Source organism: Clarias gariepinus, chromosome 28 (genome assembly GCF_024256425.1).
Source record: "Clarias gariepinus isolate MV-2021 ecotype Netherlands chromosome 28, CGAR_prim_01v2, whole genome shotgun sequence".
Classification (NCBI taxonomy): domain Eukaryota; kingdom Metazoa; phylum Chordata; class Actinopteri; order Siluriformes; family Clariidae; genus Clarias; species Clarias gariepinus.
This window is the reverse complement of record NC_071127.1, coordinates 12,730,550-12,754,759: the sequence shown is the minus strand read 5'-3', so window position 1 is coordinate 12,754,759 and position 24,210 is coordinate 12,730,550. Positions and strand designations below refer to the sequence as shown.

Genomic DNA, 24,210 nt, shown 5'->3' with positions numbered 1-24,210 from the left:
TCTACTGTAACAGTTGTTTTGAAGTTACTGACATGGTGGAAATACTTAAACACACGCCATATAGCAAAAAAATAAAAATTCTTATATGGTAGGTTTTTCTAAATCTTTATCTTAATTACATATTGGCAGACGCCCTTCTCCTGGTGCTCTAAGCTACCCCTGCCCTGTATGTCTCTTTTTCCAATTCAATTTTATTTGTATGGCACTTTTAACAATAGTCATTTTGCTCAATAAGCTATTAAAGAATGTGATTAAGGGTAGCATAAATTTCATACATACATTTAAACCTTTTAAATAAATAGTCTTAAAGCACAACTACTATTAGAAAGCTCCATGTGGACTCTTTATCTGGATTTTCGGTCCATATTGGTCATTTTGTACATTAATAAATCTGAGTAGAAACAAAATTAACTCATGAACAAAATAAACTCCTGAACTCCCTAAACAAAATACTTCAAGTTCTTTTATATCTATTGTGTGATCATACACTGCCACCTGGTGGCTAATTATATGAAGAGTGACAACATTTCACCTGAAAAAAGTACTATTTAAAGACAGGTTTAAATGAGATGTGCATAATATTACGCAAATTATAATCAGTGGTGTGAATGTGCAACTCTTACAGCCTTACTTTAACCCTGTAAAAAGAGTGGCCTCTTTTGTTGAAGCAGGAGTAGGAGCACAGCAGCGCTCGGACTGGGATATTCTTTATAGAGTTTTTTATCCCCATGTCCTAGGAAAAATCAAGGATTGCAGTAAGTTACAGAAAGTTCAGAGACATGAAACATTTTGGTAGTATGCTCTACCAAAATAATACACTATTGTGCAAGTGCTAAAGGTTTATACATGTGCAATTATTTTCTGCTCTGTAGCCCATCCAAGTCAAGTTCTGATGTGTTCTGTATTCTCCAGATGCATTTTCTGCTCACCATGGCTGGAAAGAGCGGTAGTTTTAGCTACTGTACATTTCCAGTCTGACCAGTCATGCACCAGCTTTGTTTTTGTGCACCAACTCTGTTATAAACTATAAACTATAATCTAAACTATAATCTGCAAATCATGGCAGATCACCAGTATCTGAATCGCTCAAACCAGCCAATCTAGCACTAACAACCACGACATGTCACTTAATCACATTTCACTGTGACGTGTCACAGAAATCACATTTCACTGAAATCACATTTCACTGAAATCACATTTCACCTCTACATGTGACTAAAACCACATTTCACCGTGACATGTCACCGAAATCAACTTTCACAATGACATGTCATACATTCGGTGACACATTCAGTGCGACATGTCACTGAAATCACATTTCACTGCGACATGTCACCGAAATCACATTTCACCGCAACATGTCATTGAAATCACATTTAACCACAACATGCCACTGAAATCACATTTCAGCAGATGTCACTGAAAACAAATTTCACCACCATATGTCATTGAAATCACACTACCATCACATTTTACCATGACATTACACTATCATCACATTTTACCATGACATGTCATTGACATCACATTTCACCACCACATGTCACTAATAACACATTTCACTATCACACGTCACTGAAACCACATTTCACTAAAATCACATTTTACCTCTACACGTGACTGAAATCACATTTCACTGTGACATGTCACCGAAATCACATTTCACCAGGACATGTCACCGAAATCACATTTCACCAGGACATGTCACCGAAATCACATTTTACAATCACATGTAACCCGAAATCACATTTCACCATAAAAATGTCATTGAACTTTGTCGTGACATGTCGTGGTAAAATGTGATGATAGTGTGATCTTAAGCTAAAATAGAACATTCTTTCTCATACTTCTGAAATTTTTAATGTATCTGTAGAGTTATTTAGTGAAATACATTAAATAACTTCTTTCTTGTTGGGTAGAACCGATTCACTACACCGATTCCAAATAGCTTCTTTATTCTGCCCACTATTATGAACTACCATTTCTGATTTTGACTCTGAAGAATGCAGGACGTGCACCTTTCTCAGGTTGATAAACTGCACACACTCCACCCAGGTGGTCAGAAAGGGCTCAAAGCACACGGCGCACCTTCCAAACCCGGACAGTGTTGTCTCTATATCTGGAAGGAGTAGCGATGTCCTGGACACCATAGACGACTTATTTAAATGCTCTTTCAGGATGAATCTGGCCACATGTTCCTGTGCAGAAAACAATGCTGTCAAAGTACATTCCTGCTTTATTTACAGTCACCTGTCTCTTATCTCCTTATGGCATTAACCAGAATATACAGCACATACGTCATAGTTCTACGGCTGTTTTATACTAACTATATTCTGGTTTCAATGATGGAATCTATATATTCTGGAATATATGAATGATTTGCCTGTGATGTTCTTTTCTGTTCATGCTTGGACCCAAAAGAGGCAGAACAGCATTCATTTAAAATAATAATACATTCAGATGTTATATGACAGTATAAATATTTTCAGTCATGTATTTTTGAAATGTCATGAATTTCACTTACTTTCTGTGATTAGTAACATGTAATTAATTGGGTACACAATCATCTTGCAGGGAATTATTAACATAGTCCAACTAATTAAATATTCTGTATGCAATATAATATTTTATCAATACTTAGGTGTCTTAGAGCTCTTTCATTTAAAGATTTTTAATAAGATTCTCATTTGCATTCATTTAACTTTGTCTATGCTTGTCCTAAACTCCTTTAAGGGAGAAAAAAAAAATCATTTTCAAATATAATAAAAGTGTTATTCACGTTTTTGTTTTTTTTGTTTTTTGTTTGTTTTTTTTAAGATCCATAAGTTGTACCTTACCTTTAAAGAGAGAACTTCATCCTCTTGATTGGATGTGACCAGTTCAAACTGAACAAGATTGTTGCCTTCAAAGTACAATTCCTCCAGTTCAAGTAAGTGAAACTGAAGGATACAAAATGTCAAATAAAATTAAGTATGTCATTATGTGATTGTCCTATCTATCTATCTATCTATCTATCTATCCATCCATCCATCCATCCATCCATCCATCCATCCATACATACATACATACATACATACATACATACATACATTCATTCATTACTGCAGTCCCAACTCTTCAAGCTGATTGTCATCCATCCATCCATACATACATACATACTGTACATACATACATACACACATTAATTTGTTATGGCACAAATCCTAAAGTAGACACATTACCTTAAAGTAGTTCATTTATAATTTATGTAATAATTAATTTCCTTTTTCCCAACTTTTTTTTTATATGACAGAAATTGGTTTAAAAAAATGCAGTATTTTAATTTGCCTTAAATTACATTCAGGGTTGTAATGTTGCAATGCAATCTCTTATATTAAACCAGCTACAAACAGTCTAAATCTCTTCTTTAAGTCAATTTTAAAAACAGCAAAAAAAAAAAAAATTGTTTGTGCAAAGTGCTCTACTGTCCTGAAGCTTCTGCATTACAGGAAGATTACTGCTTACAGTTTAATATAAACTTTGTCCAAACTACTGTTATACAGTAAATTCAACAGTGCCATGGCATTAAAAAATAATAATAAAAAACTCACATTAGATTTATATAGGGCGTCAACTCAGAATTTTATTAGAAATGTATTAGCTGTTCCGTAATCAGTCATAACAAAGGATCATGGGCACCCAAGGCTTACCCATGCCCGCAGGGACCAAAAGCCAGCCTGTCTGGCCCGATTTCTCAAAAAAGCCAATGCAGCACAAGTTCACGATAGAAAGGCACCAGAACCAGTGCACTCTGGATGCGTTAGCCAAATGCTGTTAATGCACCACAGCCCCTGGTGCACAGGGCCCAGCAAGCAAACAGCTCAAGGCTGTCGTCCATAGGATACACCAAACAAACACACCGATCCACAGAGGCCCCAGCCCACAACCCAAAGCACACAAAGGACCCACTTTGTGCCAGAAAACACGGCACACCATTAGGGACCCTGGAGAGCCACAGGGCAGCTGGTGGCAAAACGGGAACCCAAAACCCAACATTTTATTGTTAATGGTTTAATGTTATGGCTGATTGATGCATAAACATTGTTGTTCACATTTCCTTTTTAATTACAATTAAATATTTTAACAAAATATGTTAGTGACTTACATTGGCTGGAAACATAGACAGGAGGTTACCAGCAACATCCAACATCTTCAGATGCTTCCATCCAAGAATTCCCTTTGGAAAAACGGGAAATGTTCTGATTCATTCCAGGACGAATGGGTAAAATGTACAGGTCTAATAAACAGTCAAACACACCTCAGGTAGCTGTCTGAGACTGTTCCTGGCCAAGCTCAGGTTTCTCAGATGGGTTAACTTATACAGCTCCTGGGGAATTTCACTCAACTTGTTCCTGGCTAAATTCAACTCTGTCAACTTACTGAGCAGTCCCAATTCAGCGGGAATCTCTTCGAGCTGATTGTCCGCAATGCTGAAGTTTTCCAAATTTGAAAGGCTGTAAATAAAAACAATCAAAAGTGACGTCCAGTCGAGAATCATCTGAAGTCAATATCACACTCAGTAACTAGACCAACCTCTTTATAGCTGGAGGAATCATTCTGATTTTGTTGTGGTTCAAGTTGAGAACAATAAGGTTTGAAAGGCTCTCTGGGAAAATAAATAAATTAATTAAAAACAAGATTTGATTTAAATAAACAGTACATTAATTAATTAAGTCATAAAACATAATAGTGCACTTTTCTATTTACCTTATTATGTACTGGGTGCCAATACTCCGCCTTCCAGAAATATTGGCACCCCCAAAAATTTAAATATAAAGGAATGAACACTAATTTGCCAAATTATTTATTAAAGTTAAATAATTCAGAACATCAAACAAATTTTTAATGTGACAAAAAGATACAAAACAGATATAAAACAGTTTTTGTCCTGCTGACTTATCCACGTGCTGAACTGGATTTCATGTTAATTTAAATAACTTTTGTTATATTGAACTTTCAGCTGCATAACGCACATGATGTTATATAATTTCTATCCGTTATCACCCAAATGAGGATGGGTTCCCAGTGGAGTCTGGTTCCTTCCATATTGCCATCTCAGGAAGTTTTTCCCTGCCACTGTCACTTTCACCCTTGGCTTGCTCACCAGGGTTGTCTCATTATTATCTAGACACATTTTTCTCACACATATACACTTCCATAAATTTTCTTTTTATTTTTGTAAAGCTGCAATGACCATTGTTAAAAGCACTATATAAATACAATTAAATTGAATTAAATTGAATTAAATTTTTGTCCAAACCTTCCTGGCCTTATGTGAAAAAGTGATTCATTCAGTGATTGCTGAATGTGATTTTTGGAAAACTGAGTTAAATTTCACTTGATTACTGCCCAACCTGTTAAATCAAGAAATCACAAGTGAAGCATGCTAAAAAAGCAACACAATCTAAAAAAAATTAAAAACAGATAAGAAACAAAGTAATTGACATGTATCAGTCTGGAAAGAGTTACAAGGCTATTTCTAAGGCCTTCTGGACTACAGGGAGAGCTATTTTACACAAAACCTTCCAACTTGAACCAAAATTACTCCAAAAGCACAATGACGATCCTCATAAAATATTCCAGAACCACATCTAAAGAGCCTGTCCAGACCGCCCCTACAGTCTGCCCTGAGACTCTGAAACCCTGAACTCGACCTTACAGTTTGATAATAATGGATGAGACAAGACTTAAATTTTTTCCATAATTATATAGCTTTTTGCTCTTTATGATGTTTTGTTTAGATTTTTTTTTTTTATTAAAAGGTGGGGAAGAATAGTGGACCTGTTTTATTACAAAATAAGGGAAGTCTCAAGGAGGGTGCCAATACTTATGCAAGCATTATGCAATACTTATTTCACACTTATGAAAAATACAGGAGGGCACTGAATGTAAGCTGTGTTAGGTTTATTACTGTTTTAGATTTCTTTATTTCTTTATTTGAAGTGACAGTAATTGGTTTATTGATTATAGAAATATTTGTAGTTTGGCTGTAACTCACTCGGGACCTCTGGATGCAGGATGGAAATCTGATTCCTGTACAAATACAACTTTTTCAGGGAGTGAAGATGCTCCAGGACGGGTGGCATCTCCTCAAAAGCATTATTGCCCAGGTTAAGTTCCGTCAACTAAATCAACAAACACACAAATTTAAAAACACGAAATACACCATGAACTGTTTGACAATTCCCTCTCCCTCACCTGCTGCATACACTGCAGGCCGAGAGACAGAGTCCTCAGACGGTTGTTGTTTAAACTGATTCCTATAACCTGAGTCAACTCTTCAAAGCCTTTAGGAAGCTCAGTAATGTTCCTCGAACTTAAATTCAGAGTCTTAGTGTTAGCTTTACGTGCTCGAATTAGCCAATCATTAGCCATTTTCCCTAAACACACACTTCAGCAGGGCAGAGATTTATTTACGGTTGCCAGAGAAACAAGGGTCGCGCACTCACACACTAATAAGTACAGGTATAAACCTGCACCCGCTCTATTCCAAACACAATAGATAGTACGGTAGTATGCTAGAAATAATTGACAACACTGCCCCCTAGTGGCAAACGCCTTGAACTAAAAGATTTAATCTCATTTATTTACAGTTTATAATAAAATAAATAACTTGAAATATTAAGTCAGAATATCAGCTTAAAATATAAAATGTATTGACATAAATTTTTGTGAATTTGTGTTTATCATTATTTCATTATTTGTTCTTTATATGCAACATCCCTAACAATAAGACATATTTACTGAAATAACAACATTTATGCAACCAAAAAAAAAAAAAAAAAAAGTCAGAAATTTACCAGTTATATCAAAATCATGAGTTTATATATATATATATATATATATATATATATATATATAATTTCACGCTTATTATACCATAGTTGCAGGAGGCCTGAAGCCTAACCAAGGAGACTTTAGGCACGAGGCGGGGGGTGCCACACACACACACACACAAAACGGGCAATTTGGGAATGGCAATTAATCTAATCTGCATGTGTTTTGACTGTGGGAGGAAACCAACGTATCTAAAGGGAACCCGCCAAGCACAGGGAGAACATGCCAACTTCATGCACACAGACCCCGAGATGAGACTCGAACTTGGAAGGTGCGAGGCCACAGTGATAACCACTGTGACGGTTCCAGTGAATAACTGGTGATGTCGGAGTTGCAGATGATTGGCCGACGGGAGCGGGTATACACCTGAATCCAATCAGAGCACTTTAGCAAGACTGGGACAGAGATGGTGAAGGAGGAAGCATGAGCTGAGTTTCGGTCGTTTGGTTGCTTTGGATTATTTGAGGCTATCGAAGAACCGACGGGATGTGAGGAATTCGGGAGTTCACCGCCGTCGTTGGGCCAGCTTCACAGACCGGGTTTGGTTGAACTGTTGTCATAGTTGTTGTACATTCACCGGTCGATTGGTTGCTTATTATTTATATTCACTATTTACATTGATATATTTTATATCAGAATAAATTCATGTAAAAACTGGCTGTGGTGTGTGTGGTGACTCCCATATTTTGTTGCGATTTGGAAAAGAGGTCGTGACAAATGGAGGCTCGTTTTAAAGTCAAATTGCATTAGAACAGGATGAAAGTTGTTTGATTACAATTTGGTATAATGTAGGTAAATGTATGTAAAGAATGAGAGTTTGGTACGCACGCTGTTTTGAGAGACGCACGTTTTTAGAGATGGCGTGTTTAGATTTTCTTATGCGGTCAAAGACCGCGGTGAAGTTGGTTTTTATATTGGACATTCGCCACACATTCAAGATTATCTCATCTGTTTATAAAGAAATAAATACCCCAAAACAATTCGCATATTTTCTTACTTTCTTAGTAGACAGAGAAGCTATTACAAATAAATGTATTTTTATATATCTTCTCCTGTTACAGCCTGTTTGACCTAAATCTTCCAGAAACGCTGCTTACCGCCGCTTTATAGCGATGGAGTCACTAAGAGACCGTCTAAAAAGTGCATGACCAAGACCCAACCGTACAAAGGAATACACAAAATTACACAGAAATACCTCACAGGACATCAAACGTATTACACTGTTAGGCTATAGTATGGATTATTTGTATATTTATTAATTTGTTTGTTTAATTGATGATTTTTTTAAGGTACATTATGAAACAAATGATTATGGGTCAATGACGTGACGCCCCCTTTTTCTGTCCGGGTTAATTTTATTCTGCAGAAAAAACTAAAAAATACATAAAAATTTCTCATCTACTTGTTATACCTTCTTTACCTACTAAACTACTCTAACTTCTCCAAATTTTTAAGTTTTGACAAAAACTTTTTAAGAAGTGACAAAACACCATATGGGGCGACCGTCTGGCCTTGACTTTAGTTAGGACAACTGGTTTAAAAACACTTTAAATCAACTTAAATATATCTCTTTTCCTAGTTGGCATAATTTTAAACATGTTTTACATCCATTGACAAAACTATAAAGCATTTGCGCATATATTTCTATCATGATATACAACGAATGTTGTCTAAATTATGTTGATTCTGTCCATTTTTATATACATAGAGTTAATTGTTTAAGTATAATTATTTGTATATTTTATTTTTTTTTCTAAATTCAACCATTTTCCATTCCTTTTATAGGGATAAACATTTATTTTAACTGGATAATAAAGGAGACTCTGATATTATAGAATAAACTTAATGAAATGAAAAGGGCACTAAAGTTTATCTTTCTTCATCAGTTTATCTACTTACTGATATGAGTTCAACTAGTCTTAATGATGCATAAAAATGTGAATTCTGAGATAAATTACGGTTGCCCCAGATGATTTTTTTTTTTAAGGCTTTTAAAAAAAAAAAAAAAAAGTCTTATCCGTCAATGACCCTTATACAGACAATTCCTGTGCCAAAAAAGAGATTTTGTTAAATAAGAGTCAGGTGTGTTTTATTATAATAATAATAATAATTGGAAAGTTATGTATCAAAATGAATGCACTTTGGTACAGTCTAATATGAGTTGCAAAAAATGACAATTAAATAAAAAATTCAATAACTTTTTTGCTATAGAAATTTCACATGTAAAATCAACTGTACTATAATCCACTCTATCATTGCTAATAACTACAACCATTCACTTTGCAATATTCAGTTTGATAATTTTTTTATTAATTTTTTATAATGTATATAATTTTTTCCGGCAGCTCAGGAACGACATGTGTAGCTCGACAGAGAGAGAGAAAGAGTGAAAGGGAGGGGGAGAGAAGAAGAGGAGAGATGGCAGTTAGGTATGGTCACAGTCACACAATTTATAATGTGAATGTATATTAACTGTAGAGTGCAAGCAGAGACTCCGGCAGGACTAACTATGACAGCATAACTAAATGGAAGAGCCAGAAGGAAACACAAACATGAGGGCTTCCTGAGATGTAAAGCAAACAATCACCTCACCGTCAACAAACCTGAGTGATCAATGAGGGTGAGGAAGACAGCATCTAAACATACCAGTTCACCATAATACTCTACGTCCATGAGTCTCCCAGATCTGCTCCTTTACCTATGGCAAATCTATTTATAAAAATGCTTGATTAAATAAATAGGTTTTTAGCCTGGACTTAAACACTGAGACTGAGTCTGAGTCCCGAATACTATTTGGAAGACTATTACATAATTTTGGGGCTTTGTAAGAAAAAGCTCTGCCCCCAGCGGTATTTTTCATAATACGCGGTACTGACAAGCAGCCTGCATCCTTTGATCGAAGTAGGCGTGGCGGTTCGTAATCTCTTTTTTGGCACAGGAATTGTCTGTATAATCATTTGTTTCATAATGTACCTTAAAATAATTATTAATCAATTAAACAAACAAATAAATAAATAAAACAAATAATCCATACTATAGCCTAACAGTGTAATGTTTGATGTCCTGTGAGGTATTTCTGTGTAATTTTGTGTATTCCTTTATACGGTTGGGTCTTGGTCATGCACTTTTTAGACGGTCCCTCAGTGACTCCATCGCTATAAAGCGGCGGTAAGCTGCGTTTCTGAAAGATTTAGGTCCAGCAGGCTGTAACAGGAGAAGATATAATACATTTATTTGTAATAGCTTCTTTGTCTACTAAGAAAGTAAGAAAATATGCGAATTGTCGTTTTTGGGTATTTATTTCTTTATAAACAGATGAGAGAATCTTGAATGTGTGGCGAATGTCCAATATAAAACCAACTTCACCGCGGTAGTTCAAAGGTAGTCCTTATTTAAGGTAAGTGCATTTCCTCCTTTTGCATTTATTGTTTCACCTGTTTTTTTTGTTTCGAAAAGGAGATAGATACACTTGCTTTGTATTTGGTAAGATTTTATGAAAAAAGAATGGCATCTATAGAAGAATTTATTAAAGAGCCATCAGAGGATGTATTAAATTCTTTTGTTAAACAACAATTATGGGAGCTTATAGATCATTTTAAAATTGGTGAAGTGGATAAGAAATTACAGAAAAAGGAACTACGTTCTGTTGTAAAAAATTGGCTATGTGAAAATGGCCTTATGATGGCCAATCCAGAAGGAAAACGTGACATGGGTGTAAAAGGTTCATTTGATATTTTCTCTGGTTCATCTTTTGAGCAAAGAAAAGAGCTTTTACAGATGCAGCAGCTTCATGATAAAGATATGATTAAAGAAACTAGATGTTATGAACTGGAGATGGGGGGGAATCAGAAACGAAAATAAGCTTAGACAATGTGAGATTGAGTTTGAGCAGAAAAAACTAGAGACTGAACAATTCTCAAAAGATCATGAGCTGCAGGTGGAGCGGTTGAGATTGGTAAGGGAAGGGAGAGGGTTTCAGATGCTGGGGAGAGAAGTTTAGGTTTATATGGAGGGTTTGATTTGGCCAGTAATTTAAGACTGCTTCCCAAATTTAATGAACATGACCCTGATAGTTTTTTTTTTTTTCCTTGTTTGAGACTATGTCCGAGGAGAGGAATTGGCCGATGTCTATCCGAACTGTCATGCTTCAAACCGTGATTACGGGTAAGGCACAGGAAGCATATGCAGCACTAACAAAGGAGGACAGAAAAGAGTATGACAAGGTAAAAATGTCTATTCTGAAGGCCTATGAATTGGTTCCTGAAGCCTATCGACAGCGATTTCGAAGCTGGAAAAAGAGTGATCGTCAAACACACTCTGAGGTGGTAAGAGATCTGGTTTCTTATTTTGATCGTTGGTGCGTTGCGTCAAAATAGATTTTGAAAAATGCGTGATCTCATTATTTTAGAGCAATTTAAATAATAAATGTTCATATTGCTACATATATAAACGAGAAAAAAAAACTAAAGACGCAATAGAAGCTGCAGTTTTGGCAGATGACTATGTATTAACGCATAAAAAGATGTACAGAGAAGATAGTTTAGGTCAAAAAAGGGGTGGTTTTAATGAAAACAGGATGAGGGTAAGGAAATTTAAGCAAATTTTTTCAAAAGCGATAATATTGGTTGGGGAAGGACCGACAAAGACTTGGTGTGTAATTACTGTTTTAATCTAGGACATTGGAAAAATAAGTGTCCAGTTCTAGCAGAAAAATGGAAGTCTGGAAAAAGGAGATTACAAATTAAGGATGTTAAATCTGTATTAGTGACTAATGTTACGGAAAGTTCCTATGCCTTTGATCAGGGTATTTCTATTGAGGTCGAAGGTGAAGTGAGTGGGTCCAAAGTGATAACCATGGGGAACTTTGTACCGTTTATTACAGGAGGCTGGGTGTCTTTACCAAATTCTGAGAATAAAAGATCAGTTAAAATCTTGAGAGGTACTGGCTCATCAGAAACTTTCATTGTTGAATCTGTTTTGCCTTTTTCTTTAGTGAAGGAAGGAATGTTCTGATTAGAGGAATTGGATTAAACACTCTTTCTGTTTCCTTGCATAGGGTACATCTGACTTCTGAGCTGATCTGTGGAGAAGTATCCATGGGAGTTCGTTCATCCTTGCCAGTTGATGGGGTTGATGTTATCTTGGGCAATAATTTGGCTGGAGGTAGGGTATGGCAAGATGTGATTCCACCTCCTGAGGTAGTGCATATTCCAGTTACGGAGAACTCCGACGTTCTGCATAAAAATTTCCCTGAAGTTTTTACAGCTTGTGTGGTGACGCGTGCAAGAAGTCGGGAGGGGTTATCTGAGAAAAAAGAGAGGTCAAAATATGTTGTGCCTGGTTTGTCTAACCTTTTACCCATTTCTTACAGGGAGTTGGTAAACGCGCAGCAGAAAGACCCGGGGTTGCAGAAGTTGTTTGATACTGCTATTTCTCCTCAGGAGGCAAGAAGTGCTGTTGGTGGATGTTTCATCCAGGATGAGATGCTTCTAAGGAAGTATGTTCCCTGTAAGAAGGATTTGTTGGATGAGTGTATAATTCAAGTAGTGGTGCCGAGGCAATTCCGAGATGTAGTATTGCATCAGGCACATGGTCAAATTGCTAGACCAGCAATTTGTAAAGAAGACCCATGACCAAATTTTACGACAATTTTATTGGCCCCGTTTAAAAAAGGATATTTCAGCTTTTATTAGAACGTGTCATTTTTGCCGGGTAAATGGAAAGCCGAATCAGTCATTGAAACCAGTGCCTTTGAATCCTATAGCTGTTACAAGCAAACCGTTTAAACATCTGATAATTGATTGTGTGGGACCTCTGCCTCCATCTAAATCAGGGAGTGCACATTTGTTGACAGTAATGTGCCAGGCAACTCGCTATCCAGCAGCCTATGCTATTCGAAAAATCACTACGAAAGCGGTTGTAAAAGCTTTAACTCAGTTTTGGGATACCTAAAATTATCCAGAGTGACAATGGTACTAACTTCTCGTCACAAATGTTTGCTGAAATTTTGAAGGTGCTTGAAGTGCAACATAATCAGTCGTCCGTTTACCATCCTCAAAGTCAGGGATTGCTTGAGCGCTTTCACCAGACTTTGAAGTCACTTTTGCGTGCTTACTGTGTGGAACTAAACCGTGACTGGGAGGAGGCTTTACCCTGGCTGTTACTCGCTGCTAGGGGAGTACAGCAAGAGAGTTTGGGGTTTAGTCCAAATGACTTAGTTTTTGGTCATCGTGTACGTGGACCTCTTTCTGTTTTGCGTGAGTGATTAGGTGAGGGAGATCCTCCGCATAATTTGGTAGATTATGTGAATGGTTTTCGTAGACGTTTATTGTTGGCTGGACTGAGTGCCCAGAAAAATCTTGCTGTGGCACAAGAGAAGATGAAGAAACACTTTGATAAGCATGCTGAGAATCGTGTCTTTACACCAGGTGATCAGGTGTTGATTTTGTTACCGTCCTCTGGATCGTCGTTTTGTGCTAAGTTTTCTGGGCCCTATACTGTTCTTCGGAAGTTGTCTGATGAGAAATATCAAGTTGCGACCCCAGGTCGGCGAAAGTCTAAGCAGTGTTTCCATGTGAATTTGCTTAAAGCGTATTATTCTCGAAGTTCTGAAGGTCAATCAGTTTTCCCAGTGGCTGCTGCTTTTTTTGAGTCTCATCAATTCTCGGGGGGGAGAGAGAATATGGTCGGTAATGAGGACATAGTTGTTCCTGAAGATTGTATGTTGCTTCCTCGATTGAAGAATTCAGAGACGCTTCAGAAATTGGAGAGAATTGTAAAAATCAGGTGGTACTAAGGGCAGAGGTTGTGTAATGATGTGTATAGTTGCATAATTTCTAAGGTTATTGTGGTGGTGGTGTTTTTTTTTTTTTATTGTTTTTGATCCGTCTTGGAACGGATCTTTTTCAAAGGAGGGTGTGTGACGGTTCCAGTGAATAACTGGTAATGTCGGAGTTGCAGGTGATTGGCTGACGGTACACACCTGCTTCACAGACCGGGTTTGGTTGGACTGTTGTCATAATTGTTGTACATTCACCGGTCGATAGGTTGCTTATTATTTATATTCACTATTTACATTAATATCTTTTATATCAGAAGAAATTCAAGTAAAAACTGGCTGTGGTGTGTGGTGACTCCCTTATTTTGTTGCGATTTGGAAAAGAGGTCGTAACACCACTAAATCAACACCAAATAATATTATGTTGAAAAAAAACAGTTTCAGAATAACCGCTCTTCATAAAAAACAAAAATTTATGCCATAATTGGGATTATCTCATTTTGTATTACCTTTGATAAGACTATTTATAAAAAAAAAATACTCTATTGGCAATGTCTCAAATTTGCCACTTTAGTCAAAATGACTTAGATATTATTTCTAATTGACTTAACATTATTTCCATAAAATCATTGCGAATTAGAAATAGTCAAAATAACTATACATCTTGAAAAAACAACTTATTGACAAATTACTCTCACCTCATTTTTATTCATAACTATTTCAACATTCTCATTATGTTGTAAAATGTACATTTCATTATTCTGAAATAATCAAATTCACTTTTTTTTTTTAAATAGGCAATAAAAATTGTACACCCTACAACAATCAGTCAAAATGATTAAATATTCAAGTTAATATCTTAAACCAGCATGATCCAAAGCTTTTAAACAAAATAGAAACCAATTAGCATTTATTAAAAAAAAAAAAAAAAATCCTTAGACCTAGCCACTGCACATGTTAATTATGATGATATTCTGGTACACATGATATTCTGGTGTGTGCATAAAGTGATAAGGTCATTAACAAACAACCTAAAGCAGCCATCTTGGTTCTTCTGGAAGTTGTTTGGAAGTTTAACAGTGCCATAATTCCTCAGTAATGCAAATACAATGATAATTACTGACTAATGCACCTTCAGCAACAAGATGGGATTCATTTCCTCAACAACAAATATGCTGTTTGTTACAGTAACAACTTTACAGTAAAAACAAGTGCAATGTTCTAATGACATTCTTACTACAATGAACACACTAAGAATAACTTATTTCCTGCAATGGAATTGATTTACTACATTTTACTTTTAAGTTAATAATTAGCAGTCAAAAAGATGGCAGTAGCTCGATCCATGCTCAATCCTACGAATTGAAAATTGAGGGAATCATTTCCATCTTGTTACTGAAAGTGAATGTATAAAAAAAAAAAAAAAAAAACATTCCAGGACAATGTTTTAGTTTTGCTCTTCTCCCGCCGCGTCTTTCAGTGGTTCCACTGAGTTGTAGTGCTCACCCAGGCCATAGGCATGCCTCATGTAACTGTAACACACAAAGGACATTAGGCATTAATCACTAAATACAACAAAAAAAAAAAAACTAAGAAAAGGAGTAATTTAGATTTTACTTACACAAGAGTGATGGGTGGCTTATCATACTCTTCACCTATAATAATAACAGGAGAATCAGCCTGAATGACCTCTATGGGTAAGTGCAGCACGTGTGTGAGGGCTCTTAACTGTGAAGGGGAAAAAAAAGATAAAGCGTTTAAAAAAAGTACAAGTTTCATTTATTCAATTAACTTGATAAATAAATAAAATAAACAAATACGCTAAAGTTTAAAAATCAACTTTAAGTCAAAAAAAGGAGAAATAATTTTTTTTCTAACAACTCCTTATTCTATTTGACTTATCATAGTTAATTCTACTTATCTGTTAAGTTTAAAGTTTCATTATTTCAAAATGATAAAGCACAAATTCAAAATGACTACATACTGTATATTAATGAGATATTTAGTTAATTAATTTCTAGTTCTGTAATGCAAGTTGTCATTATCACTGGTTATTTTTACATCTTGTTATTAAATAAATATTTTTTATACCAAATTCAGTCATTTTCTATTAATTATTATTTTTTTTTTTTTACTAACATTTCACTATTCTAGAGCAGCTTAAGTCCCCAATCAAATTTCTTCAATTCAAACTTCATTCAAATTCTTACCTCTAACTGTCCACCCCAAGCTGCTGTTTCTGCAATGTCACTGCAGTACTTCTCAAATTCATCTGTGTACAAGAAGACGTTTGTTTTTTGGTTAAAAAAATCACAGTTTAGATATGGTCGTGATTTTTTTTTTTTTTTTTTAATAAAATACTGTTATAATGCTGTAGAGCAAAAATAAAAAAAAAAAAAAAAAAGAAACCTTCCTACATAAAAATAAATAATTTTATTTTTTCTTTATTTGATCCTTTTTGTTCTTTGTCTTAAAAGTGCTTTTCCGGCACGTAGGTATTTATTTCTGGAAGATTAAAAAAAATATTTTCTGGAATACAAATTTTTGGAAACCAGATTTTTTTTTTTTTAATGTACCGAATTAAAAATAAAGTCATAAAATAAACATGTATAACAAAGTTCGTACAAAAAAAAAAGTGCCTAAGACTTTCGCATGTTACATTTTTTGTGTTGCATAAAAACATAACACATAAAACGATGGGTTAACTCTTAATATAAAAAAATGGAATCATTGAAAAGTTTTATGATAAGTCAACTTTGAGGTGATCACAGTCTAACCGCTTCACACTAGCTAGACGTTTCTACAGCAGCACGTCTGGTATCAGATGAAAAGGTAAGAAGAACAAACTCAAATTTTTAAACATACAGATAACGACATCGATCTAACTTTTTCCCCCCACAAACTAATTTCTATTCTTTTTACTGCACTTTTTATTAAATTTTAATCAATAAACTTACCAGTCAATATACAGTATATTTACAAATGATGAAAAAAAATCATGTGAGATCAATGTGAAGTAGCATTTCTATGCACACACTTGAGTGGTGCTGCTCACCTGCAGTGTACATGTCCCCGGTGTTGGCATTGGTAAGGAAGGGAAGGAAATCATCCTCATGGCTCCTCATGTACTGAGCTGTTTGAACCCTGAGCTCCTGGATCCCAAGAGAACAGCCACGCCCCGTTAGCTGATCCTCTAATGCACGATACATGCAGTGGCCATCAGATGAGATCTCTTTAATCTGCAGCTGCTTCTCTGACAGTTTCTGTCTCAGTTTAAGTCCTTCCTGATGTCGCGATCCTGACAGATTCTCTACTTCGGCCTCGGCGATGCGGTTCTCTCTCTCTTTCTCCTGAGCTGCTTTCTTATCCTGGAAAATGGTCCACAAAACACTTTAGAGCAAAAACCTGCACTAATCTAGATACTGATATCAGCGTTGTTTAATTCATAAATCTGAATGGTCAGTAGGTGTGGATTAATTTTCTATAACGTTACATTTCTATAACAGAAAAAAATCTGTTAATTAATTTTCTTTTATTCGATTTCACATTATTGATATAATGATGCTTTTTGTATTAAATGGAACAATAAAAGGAAGGAGCCGCCAGTGTCAGGAATTTGTAGCAGTCGGTAAATTTTCAAAAACGTTCTGGTTTCTCCATAACTGGTGATAAAGAACAATTGTTTAGAACTGATATAATGGCATATATGATATAATATATTATTATTAATATAAACTGTCTTGTGGACAATCCATATAATTAAATGCAAAAATAAATGCAAGCATAAAAAACACACTATAATCTTCCTTTAAGTAAAAAAATTATAATTATAAAATTAGCAAACTGGTGTGCTGTAACTGGAATAAAATACTTCAAGATGCACCGTTATGGGATAATAATCTTCTTCAGTAAACTAACTGTAACCCTGCCTAATGTTAAACTACATTATCAATGTTCAGTTTTCTATTTAAACCATAATTAATTCTTATTTTCTCAGCTTCAACTGCTCAGATATATAATGAGATAAAAAAAGTCGCTCTGAATAAGGACGTCTGCCAAATGCCTAAAAAGTAAATGTAATAAGAGGAAAAAAAGAGAGAGAGACAGAGAAAACAGACAGTTTAACTTACCCTTCTCTTCTGAGCTTTAGATACTCGGTTCTGCTTGAGGTCCGCTTGCTCTTCAGCAGACACGTTTATGCACTCGACAGCATCCGTAATCTCCTCGACCTTCACACATTGAAGACACAGTTGCAGTTATCTCCACAGCAGAATCACACACACACACACATTTATTTTATACCATCTAGAACAACACTGGAGAGTTCAAAACTATAAAATAACACATATTAAATTATGTAATTAATTTATAACAAAATCATTTGTTATTTAAAAACACGGAGGTCTGATGTTCTGGAATAGTTTTGGCAAAAACAGTATCGTCAAGTCCATCAAGCACCATGATGAAACGGGCTCTCATGCAGAACATCCCAGGAAAGCAAGACCAAAACTTACTTCTGCTTCAGAGGAGAAGTTCATTTAGAGTTACCAGCCTCAGATTAGAGCTGTTATGAAGGCATTCTGTGTCATACTAACAGTAAAGCATCCTAATCCCATTCATGTGTGGAGTTGCTTCTAAGCCAAAGGAGTGGGCTCCTCCGAGAGTAATTTCTCCCAAACAAAAAAGTGTGATGATTTAAATCATGATTAATCACAGACTATGACTGTGAATAACTAGATTGCAATTTTGAATTGATATAAAGGCCAAAACACAGTATAATTTTTATGTTATACATATGATACAGGAAATGTGAGTGTCAAAGAAGCTACTTCTAAAGTTTATGCAACATGGAAGTGACCAATCTTGCTTACTTAAAGATTTTAGCTGCTTTGGAGATGACAATTTATTTAGTGTTGTACTGTTTCGCTTCAAACTGTAATATTTTAAAATGCAAATTATTAATATTTCAAATATTCATACTAAAATTGGTGGAAGCTTCTAGAAGCTTCATATGACCTGTAAATATTTTTTTGCTTAAAATGAAGAAATAAATGCAACATTATGGATTTTTTTTTTCATCTCGTTTGCCCAATAATCACTCCACATTCTCTCTGCTCAAGGCTCAGCCTGCTCTTTGTGCCTGTGTGTGTGTGCGTCATTGGACACCGTGCCCCTCCTACTTTCGCCTTCACAGATACACATACATATTGCATTAAAATTCCACGGTTACCTCAGTAGATGTTTTTTTAGTAAAAGCGTAAAAAGCAACCATGTCAAACCATGTCAAATTCATGTTGCAATATCTTAACTTTTTTTTTTTTTTAGAATAATAAACTTTTTCAGGTTTATGTTTTTTCATATAAAATCCAAATTAGTCAAAATTAAGATCATTGAAAGATTTGAATTTGAAAAAGTTACAGACACTACATATAAGGGCATGAAATTGTACTTAGGAAATGTGTTTCTTTTTCATGAAATGATGAAAATGTATTGTGTAATCATATTTACAAAAAATAAAGAGATAAAAAGCATTAGTTCTTATTAAAAAAACAAAACGAAGTAGCGAAGTTATGTGATCCTACAGTAAAACCTTGGATTGCAAGTAACAAGGTTTGCAAGTGTTCCGCCAGACGAGCAAAAAATTTTTAATAAATTTTGACTTGGAAAACAAACAAGTCTTGGTTTACGACAACGCATGCGCTTCTTGTTTCGACGCCAAGCGTCACGTGATCATGACTTACGGGGTTTTTCTTTTACTGGTATAATCAACATCCGTGCACACGTGTACTGTTTACACTGTGACCAAGTGTGAGTGCGTAAAACACATTTTATTTTGCACCTGTATGCGTGTGTGTAAAGCGCGTGTGATGAATAAAGCAAAAGCAAGTCTCATTAGAGGAGGTTGGGTTCCATTTTCTCTCTCTGCTCAAGGCTCAGCCTGCTCTTTGTGCCCGTGTGTGTTTGCGTCATTGGACACCGTGCCCCTCCTACTTTCGCCTTCACAGATACACACAGACACACACACACCCTTTCTTTCTGCTTTACACAAACACTGCTCTGTCGTGATTCTTTTAAAAAATCTCACATACATACATACATACATATATATTATATATATATATATATATATATATATATATATATATACACACACACACACACACTCACCTAAAGAATTATTAGGGACACCTGTTCAATTTCTCATTAATGCAATTATCTAATCAACCAATCACATGGCAGTTGCTTCAATGCAATTAGGGGTGTGGTCCTGAACTCCAAACTGAATGTCAAAATGGGAAAGAAAGGTGATTTAAGCAATTTTGAGCGTGGCATGGTTGTTGGTGCCAGACGGGCCGGTCTGAGTATTTCACAATCTGCTCAGTTACTGGGATTTTCACGCACAACCATTTCTAGGGTTAACAAAGAATAGTGTGAAAAGGGAAAAACATCCAGTATGCGGCAGTCCTGTGGGGGCGAAAATGCCTTGTTGATGCTAGAGGTCAGAGGAGAATGGGCCGACTGATTCAAGCTGATAGAAGAGCAACTTTGACTGAAATAACTACTCGGTACAACCGAGGTATGCAGCAAAGCATTTGTGAAGCCACAACACGCACAACCTTGATGTGGATGGGCTACAACAGCAGAAGACCCCACCGGGTACCACTCATCTCCACTACAAATAGGAAAAAGAGGCTACAATTTGCACAAGCTCACCAAAATTGGACAGTTGAAGACTGGAAAAATGTTGCCTGGTCTGATGAGTCTCAATTTCTGTTGAGACATTCAAATGGTAGAGTCAGAATTTGGCATAAACAGAATGAGAACATGGATCCATCATGCCTTGTTACCACTGTGCAGGCTGGTGGTGGTGGTGTAATGGTGTGGGGAATGTTTTCTTGGCACACTTTAGGCCCCTTAGTGCCAATTGGGCATCGTTTAAATGCTGTGGGCTACCTGAGCATTGTTTCTGACCATGTCCATCCCTTTATGAAAACCATGTACCCATCCTCTGATGGCTACTTCCAGCAGGATAATGCACCACGTCACAAAGCTCGAATCATTTCAAATTGGTCTCTTAAACATAATGAGTTCACTGTACTAAAATGGCCCCCACAGTCACCAGATCTCAACCCAATAGAGCATCTTTTGGATGTGGTGGAACGGGAGCTTCGTGCCCTGGATGTGCATCTCACAAATCTCCATCAACTGCAAGATGCTATTCTATCAATATGGGCCAACATTTCTAAAGAATGCTTTCAGCACCTTGTTGAATCAATGCCACGTAGAATTAAGGCAGTTCTGAAGGTGAAAGGGGATCAAACACTGTAGTAGTATGGTGTTCCTAATAATCCTTTAGGTGATTGTGTGTGTGTGTGTGTGTGTGAGAGAGAGAGAGAGAGAGAGAGAGAGAGATTGGTCTGTACAGCACCTTGGTTTGCGAGCAGGATGTGTGCAGCAGTCTGATCTCAGTCTCGTGTTTGTTATTGAGCTCAGCCTCCAGTCTGCAGATGTCCTCAGTCAGCTGTTTCCTCCTCTTCTTGTCGTTTTTCGGCACTGCATTCTTCATACTCTGGATTTTAGCTACAGAAGGTGGAAACACACCACATCAGAAATGAAACGGCTGAATCCCAAACCGCTCCATGCTGCCTGTATTACCGCACTATCAAGTGAACACGTGTTCAACCCTTATTTTCTTAATAAAAATAATATTTTATAAATTTTCTTCGAGTGAAAAAAAAACAACAAAAAAAAAAACAAAAACAAATTATAAAGACTTATATTATATTAAATCATAAATAAAGTCGCACCTTGCAGCTCCTTCTTCTCCTTGCGGTGTTGTTTAGCTAACAGCTCCTCGGCTGTGTCCGTTTCCTCCATGTTACAGAGTAACCGCCTTAACAATAATAATAATACCTCAGCACTGTATTCGACATTAAACACATAATTCCTTCTCCATTGCACAATTCACGTGTGTGATATAACTATAACTTCCCAGGTCTGTGTCATACTCGCGAAAAGGGATGTGTGAAGTCGAAAACTATTAACCGTCCTGACTGACTCAATGCTTTTCTAAATAAAAGTCCCTCCTTCCTCCAGATCCGCAGTCTGCTCAATACACAAGCCAAAATGTTTCCTTCTTCTTTCAAATACGTATCTAAGTACACATTTTCTGATTTTATTTTATTTTGCATCTAAAATGCGTGTAAAAGTATTTTGCCTCCTGATTTTTTTTTTATTTCATTGCATTTTTGTCACACTTCAGTGATTGAGATCAATTTGTAATTTAACACATACTAATAAAGTTAATACAAAATGCAGTTTGTAAATGACTTTTCATTTTTTATTAGTGGCACTGTGGCCTCACATCTCCAGGGTCCAGGTTCGATTCTCTCCATGCTTAAAGTGTTCCCCAGGGTCCTCTGGTTTCCTCCCACAAAAGGTCCAAAAACATGCAGATTAAGCTAACTGGCGTTACTAAATAGCCCTGCAATGCCATAGCTGCCAAACTTGCCCCATTACAGGAAGGTGGTAGCTGAAGCTGGCATGGTGGACGAGTTCCTAAGCCAGTGAACACTCAAGACAGCTAAGATTATTGAATAGGAGCAGGAGGCTAACATAAATGCTGCAGCCAATATTCAGGATATTATCTGGAGGCTGAGCTCAATAACACACGAGACTGAGATCAGACAGCTGCACACATCCTGCTCGCATCAGTGTTTAATCCCCTTTTGCCTTCAGAACTGCCCGAATTCTACATGGCATTGAAAGCATACATGATGGGTGAGAATGAGTGTGTCTCTTACCACGGTCATAAAATGGGGAAAAAAAATACAATGGTATTTACCATTGACTTTCACATTGAACAAGGCATAATGATCATTTCAGTGATCCTCCATAATTGGTAAATGAGTCCTTTTTTCATGAACACTTACAGATACTCATACTAGGTCATTACTTGCTCCCTATTTTACTCTCAAAACAGCCTCAATTAACTTTGTTTCCAAAAGATGGTAAAAACATAGAAACTGTAGATCTTTTAAATGCACTTACTGGAAAAGAAATCGTCAGTTTGAGATGTTGAAATAACTTTTGCTTTGTGAGACGCTGCATCATCATGCACGAAGGAGCCTTTAGAGATGTGCATGTGGGAATCACTGGTAAAATGTACACCCATTGTTAGAAGAAACATAATAATACACACTGCCAAAAAAAAGAGCATGGATAATTGTTGGGGCCCTGTGTGTGAGTATAAATGTTCCAGCTTATAAATCAAAATATATAACTGCAATTCTCCATTTTCAAAGCTTTGATGGTGGAAAAACTAATTATTTGAATGCAAAGTGACAAATGGGTAATTAGATCTCAAATGGACACGTACAAATCTCTGGGGCCAATTAAATCCTTAAACCAAATTGTACAAAATAATCTAAAAATAAGCAAACCTTAGCATAGGACAATTCATGGGTTGGGGTGTAAACAGACACCCATCAGCTATAACTAATAACACATAACATTAACATTGATTATCAATACATGGGACACAGCAAACTGGTTATTGGATTAAGTCCACCCATTCTCATGGGAACCAAAGGCTGGCGGCTGTTCAGTCCTACCCCACAGAAAAGCCAATGCAGCACAGCTCTCTGAAAAAAAAAGTCAATGTGGTTATGATATAAAGGCACCAGAACACCCAGTGCACCACAGGATGGCATGCAAAGGGCCTTACGGGCATATAGCCCAAGGCCACCAATTCAGCCTCTAAACTCCCCCAAATTTCAATATGATCATCACTATGTAATGTTCTGGACAGACAAGTCCAATCCACACAAGCCCCTCCCCAAAATCCACAGCACCCAATGGATCTGATGCCCATGCCCTGGTGCCAGACACCACAGCACACCCCAGAGGTTTTGTGGAGTCCGCTCCAAGAGGCCAGAGATGCCCAGGTGGCATAAGGGGAATGTACTCAATACCGGGTTTAATGTTTTGCATTGAAACATTGTTGCTAATGTGTATGAAGAATAATGATGCATGCATCTATGATGCTTAAATAACAATAGATGAAATGGATTCTGTAGCAGTGTTAAGAAAAACGTCATCATTCTGATTCATTTAAAAAATCATTTTATGCCATTAATTATTTGAATTATTAAAATGATTGGCTGGCTCATGCATTTTAACCAAAAAAAAAAAAAAAAAAAATTGGACCTGTTTTAGCTGAGAGAAGTATGGAAGCATTTTGAGAAATACACTGAGACAGGGTTTGATTTTGTAAAATCAAACAACATTCATTCAAAAACATAATACAGATTTTCACAAAAAAAAGGGCTGAAACTTTGAAACAGACAATCTAAGTATAGTGTTTTCACAATGATTACATGAGCAGGTAATTAAAAAGCACTATACAACCGTTCAGCACTGAAGCAACTCTTCAAAATGTAAAATAATATTGTGGCATTATTTCAGATAATAGATAAATTTATTACAGTTATTATGTGAACCATTCTGAACACAAACAGAAAACTGAATAATAAGCACCGCAGGATGAGTTACAA

General features: G+C 36.2%; 2 protein-coding genes across 2 annotated transcripts; both read right to left on the bottom strand.

Annotated features, from left to right (window-relative positions):
• Positions 1–619: 619 nt before the first annotated feature.
• lrrc69 (leucine rich repeat containing 69) lies at positions 620–6,414 on the bottom strand. Its single transcript, XM_053489587.1, has 8 exons — positions 6,238–6,414; positions 6,038–6,164; positions 4,573–4,645; positions 4,298–4,493; positions 4,145–4,216; positions 2,838–2,939; positions 2,019–2,198; positions 620–733 (listed from the first exon to the last, which is right to left on the bottom strand). Exons 1-8 carry the CDS (start codon positions 6,412–6,414, stop codon positions 620–622), a joined length of 1,041 nt encoding a protein of 346 aa, XP_053345562.1.
• A 7,972-nt stretch (positions 6,415–14,386) lies between these two features.
• On the bottom strand, positions 14,387–21,704 carry otud6b (OTU deubiquitinase 6B). Its single transcript, XM_053489850.1, has 7 exons — positions 21,463–21,704; positions 21,084–21,235; positions 17,785–17,883; positions 16,710–17,022; positions 15,865–15,926; positions 15,276–15,382; positions 14,387–15,186 (listed from the first exon to the last, which is right to left on the bottom strand). Exons 1-7 carry the CDS (start codon positions 21,530–21,532, stop codon positions 15,102–15,104), a joined length of 888 nt encoding a protein of 295 aa, XP_053345825.1. The 5' UTR covers positions 21,533–21,704; the 3' UTR covers positions 14,387–15,101.
• Positions 21,705–24,210: the final 2,506 nt, after the last annotated feature.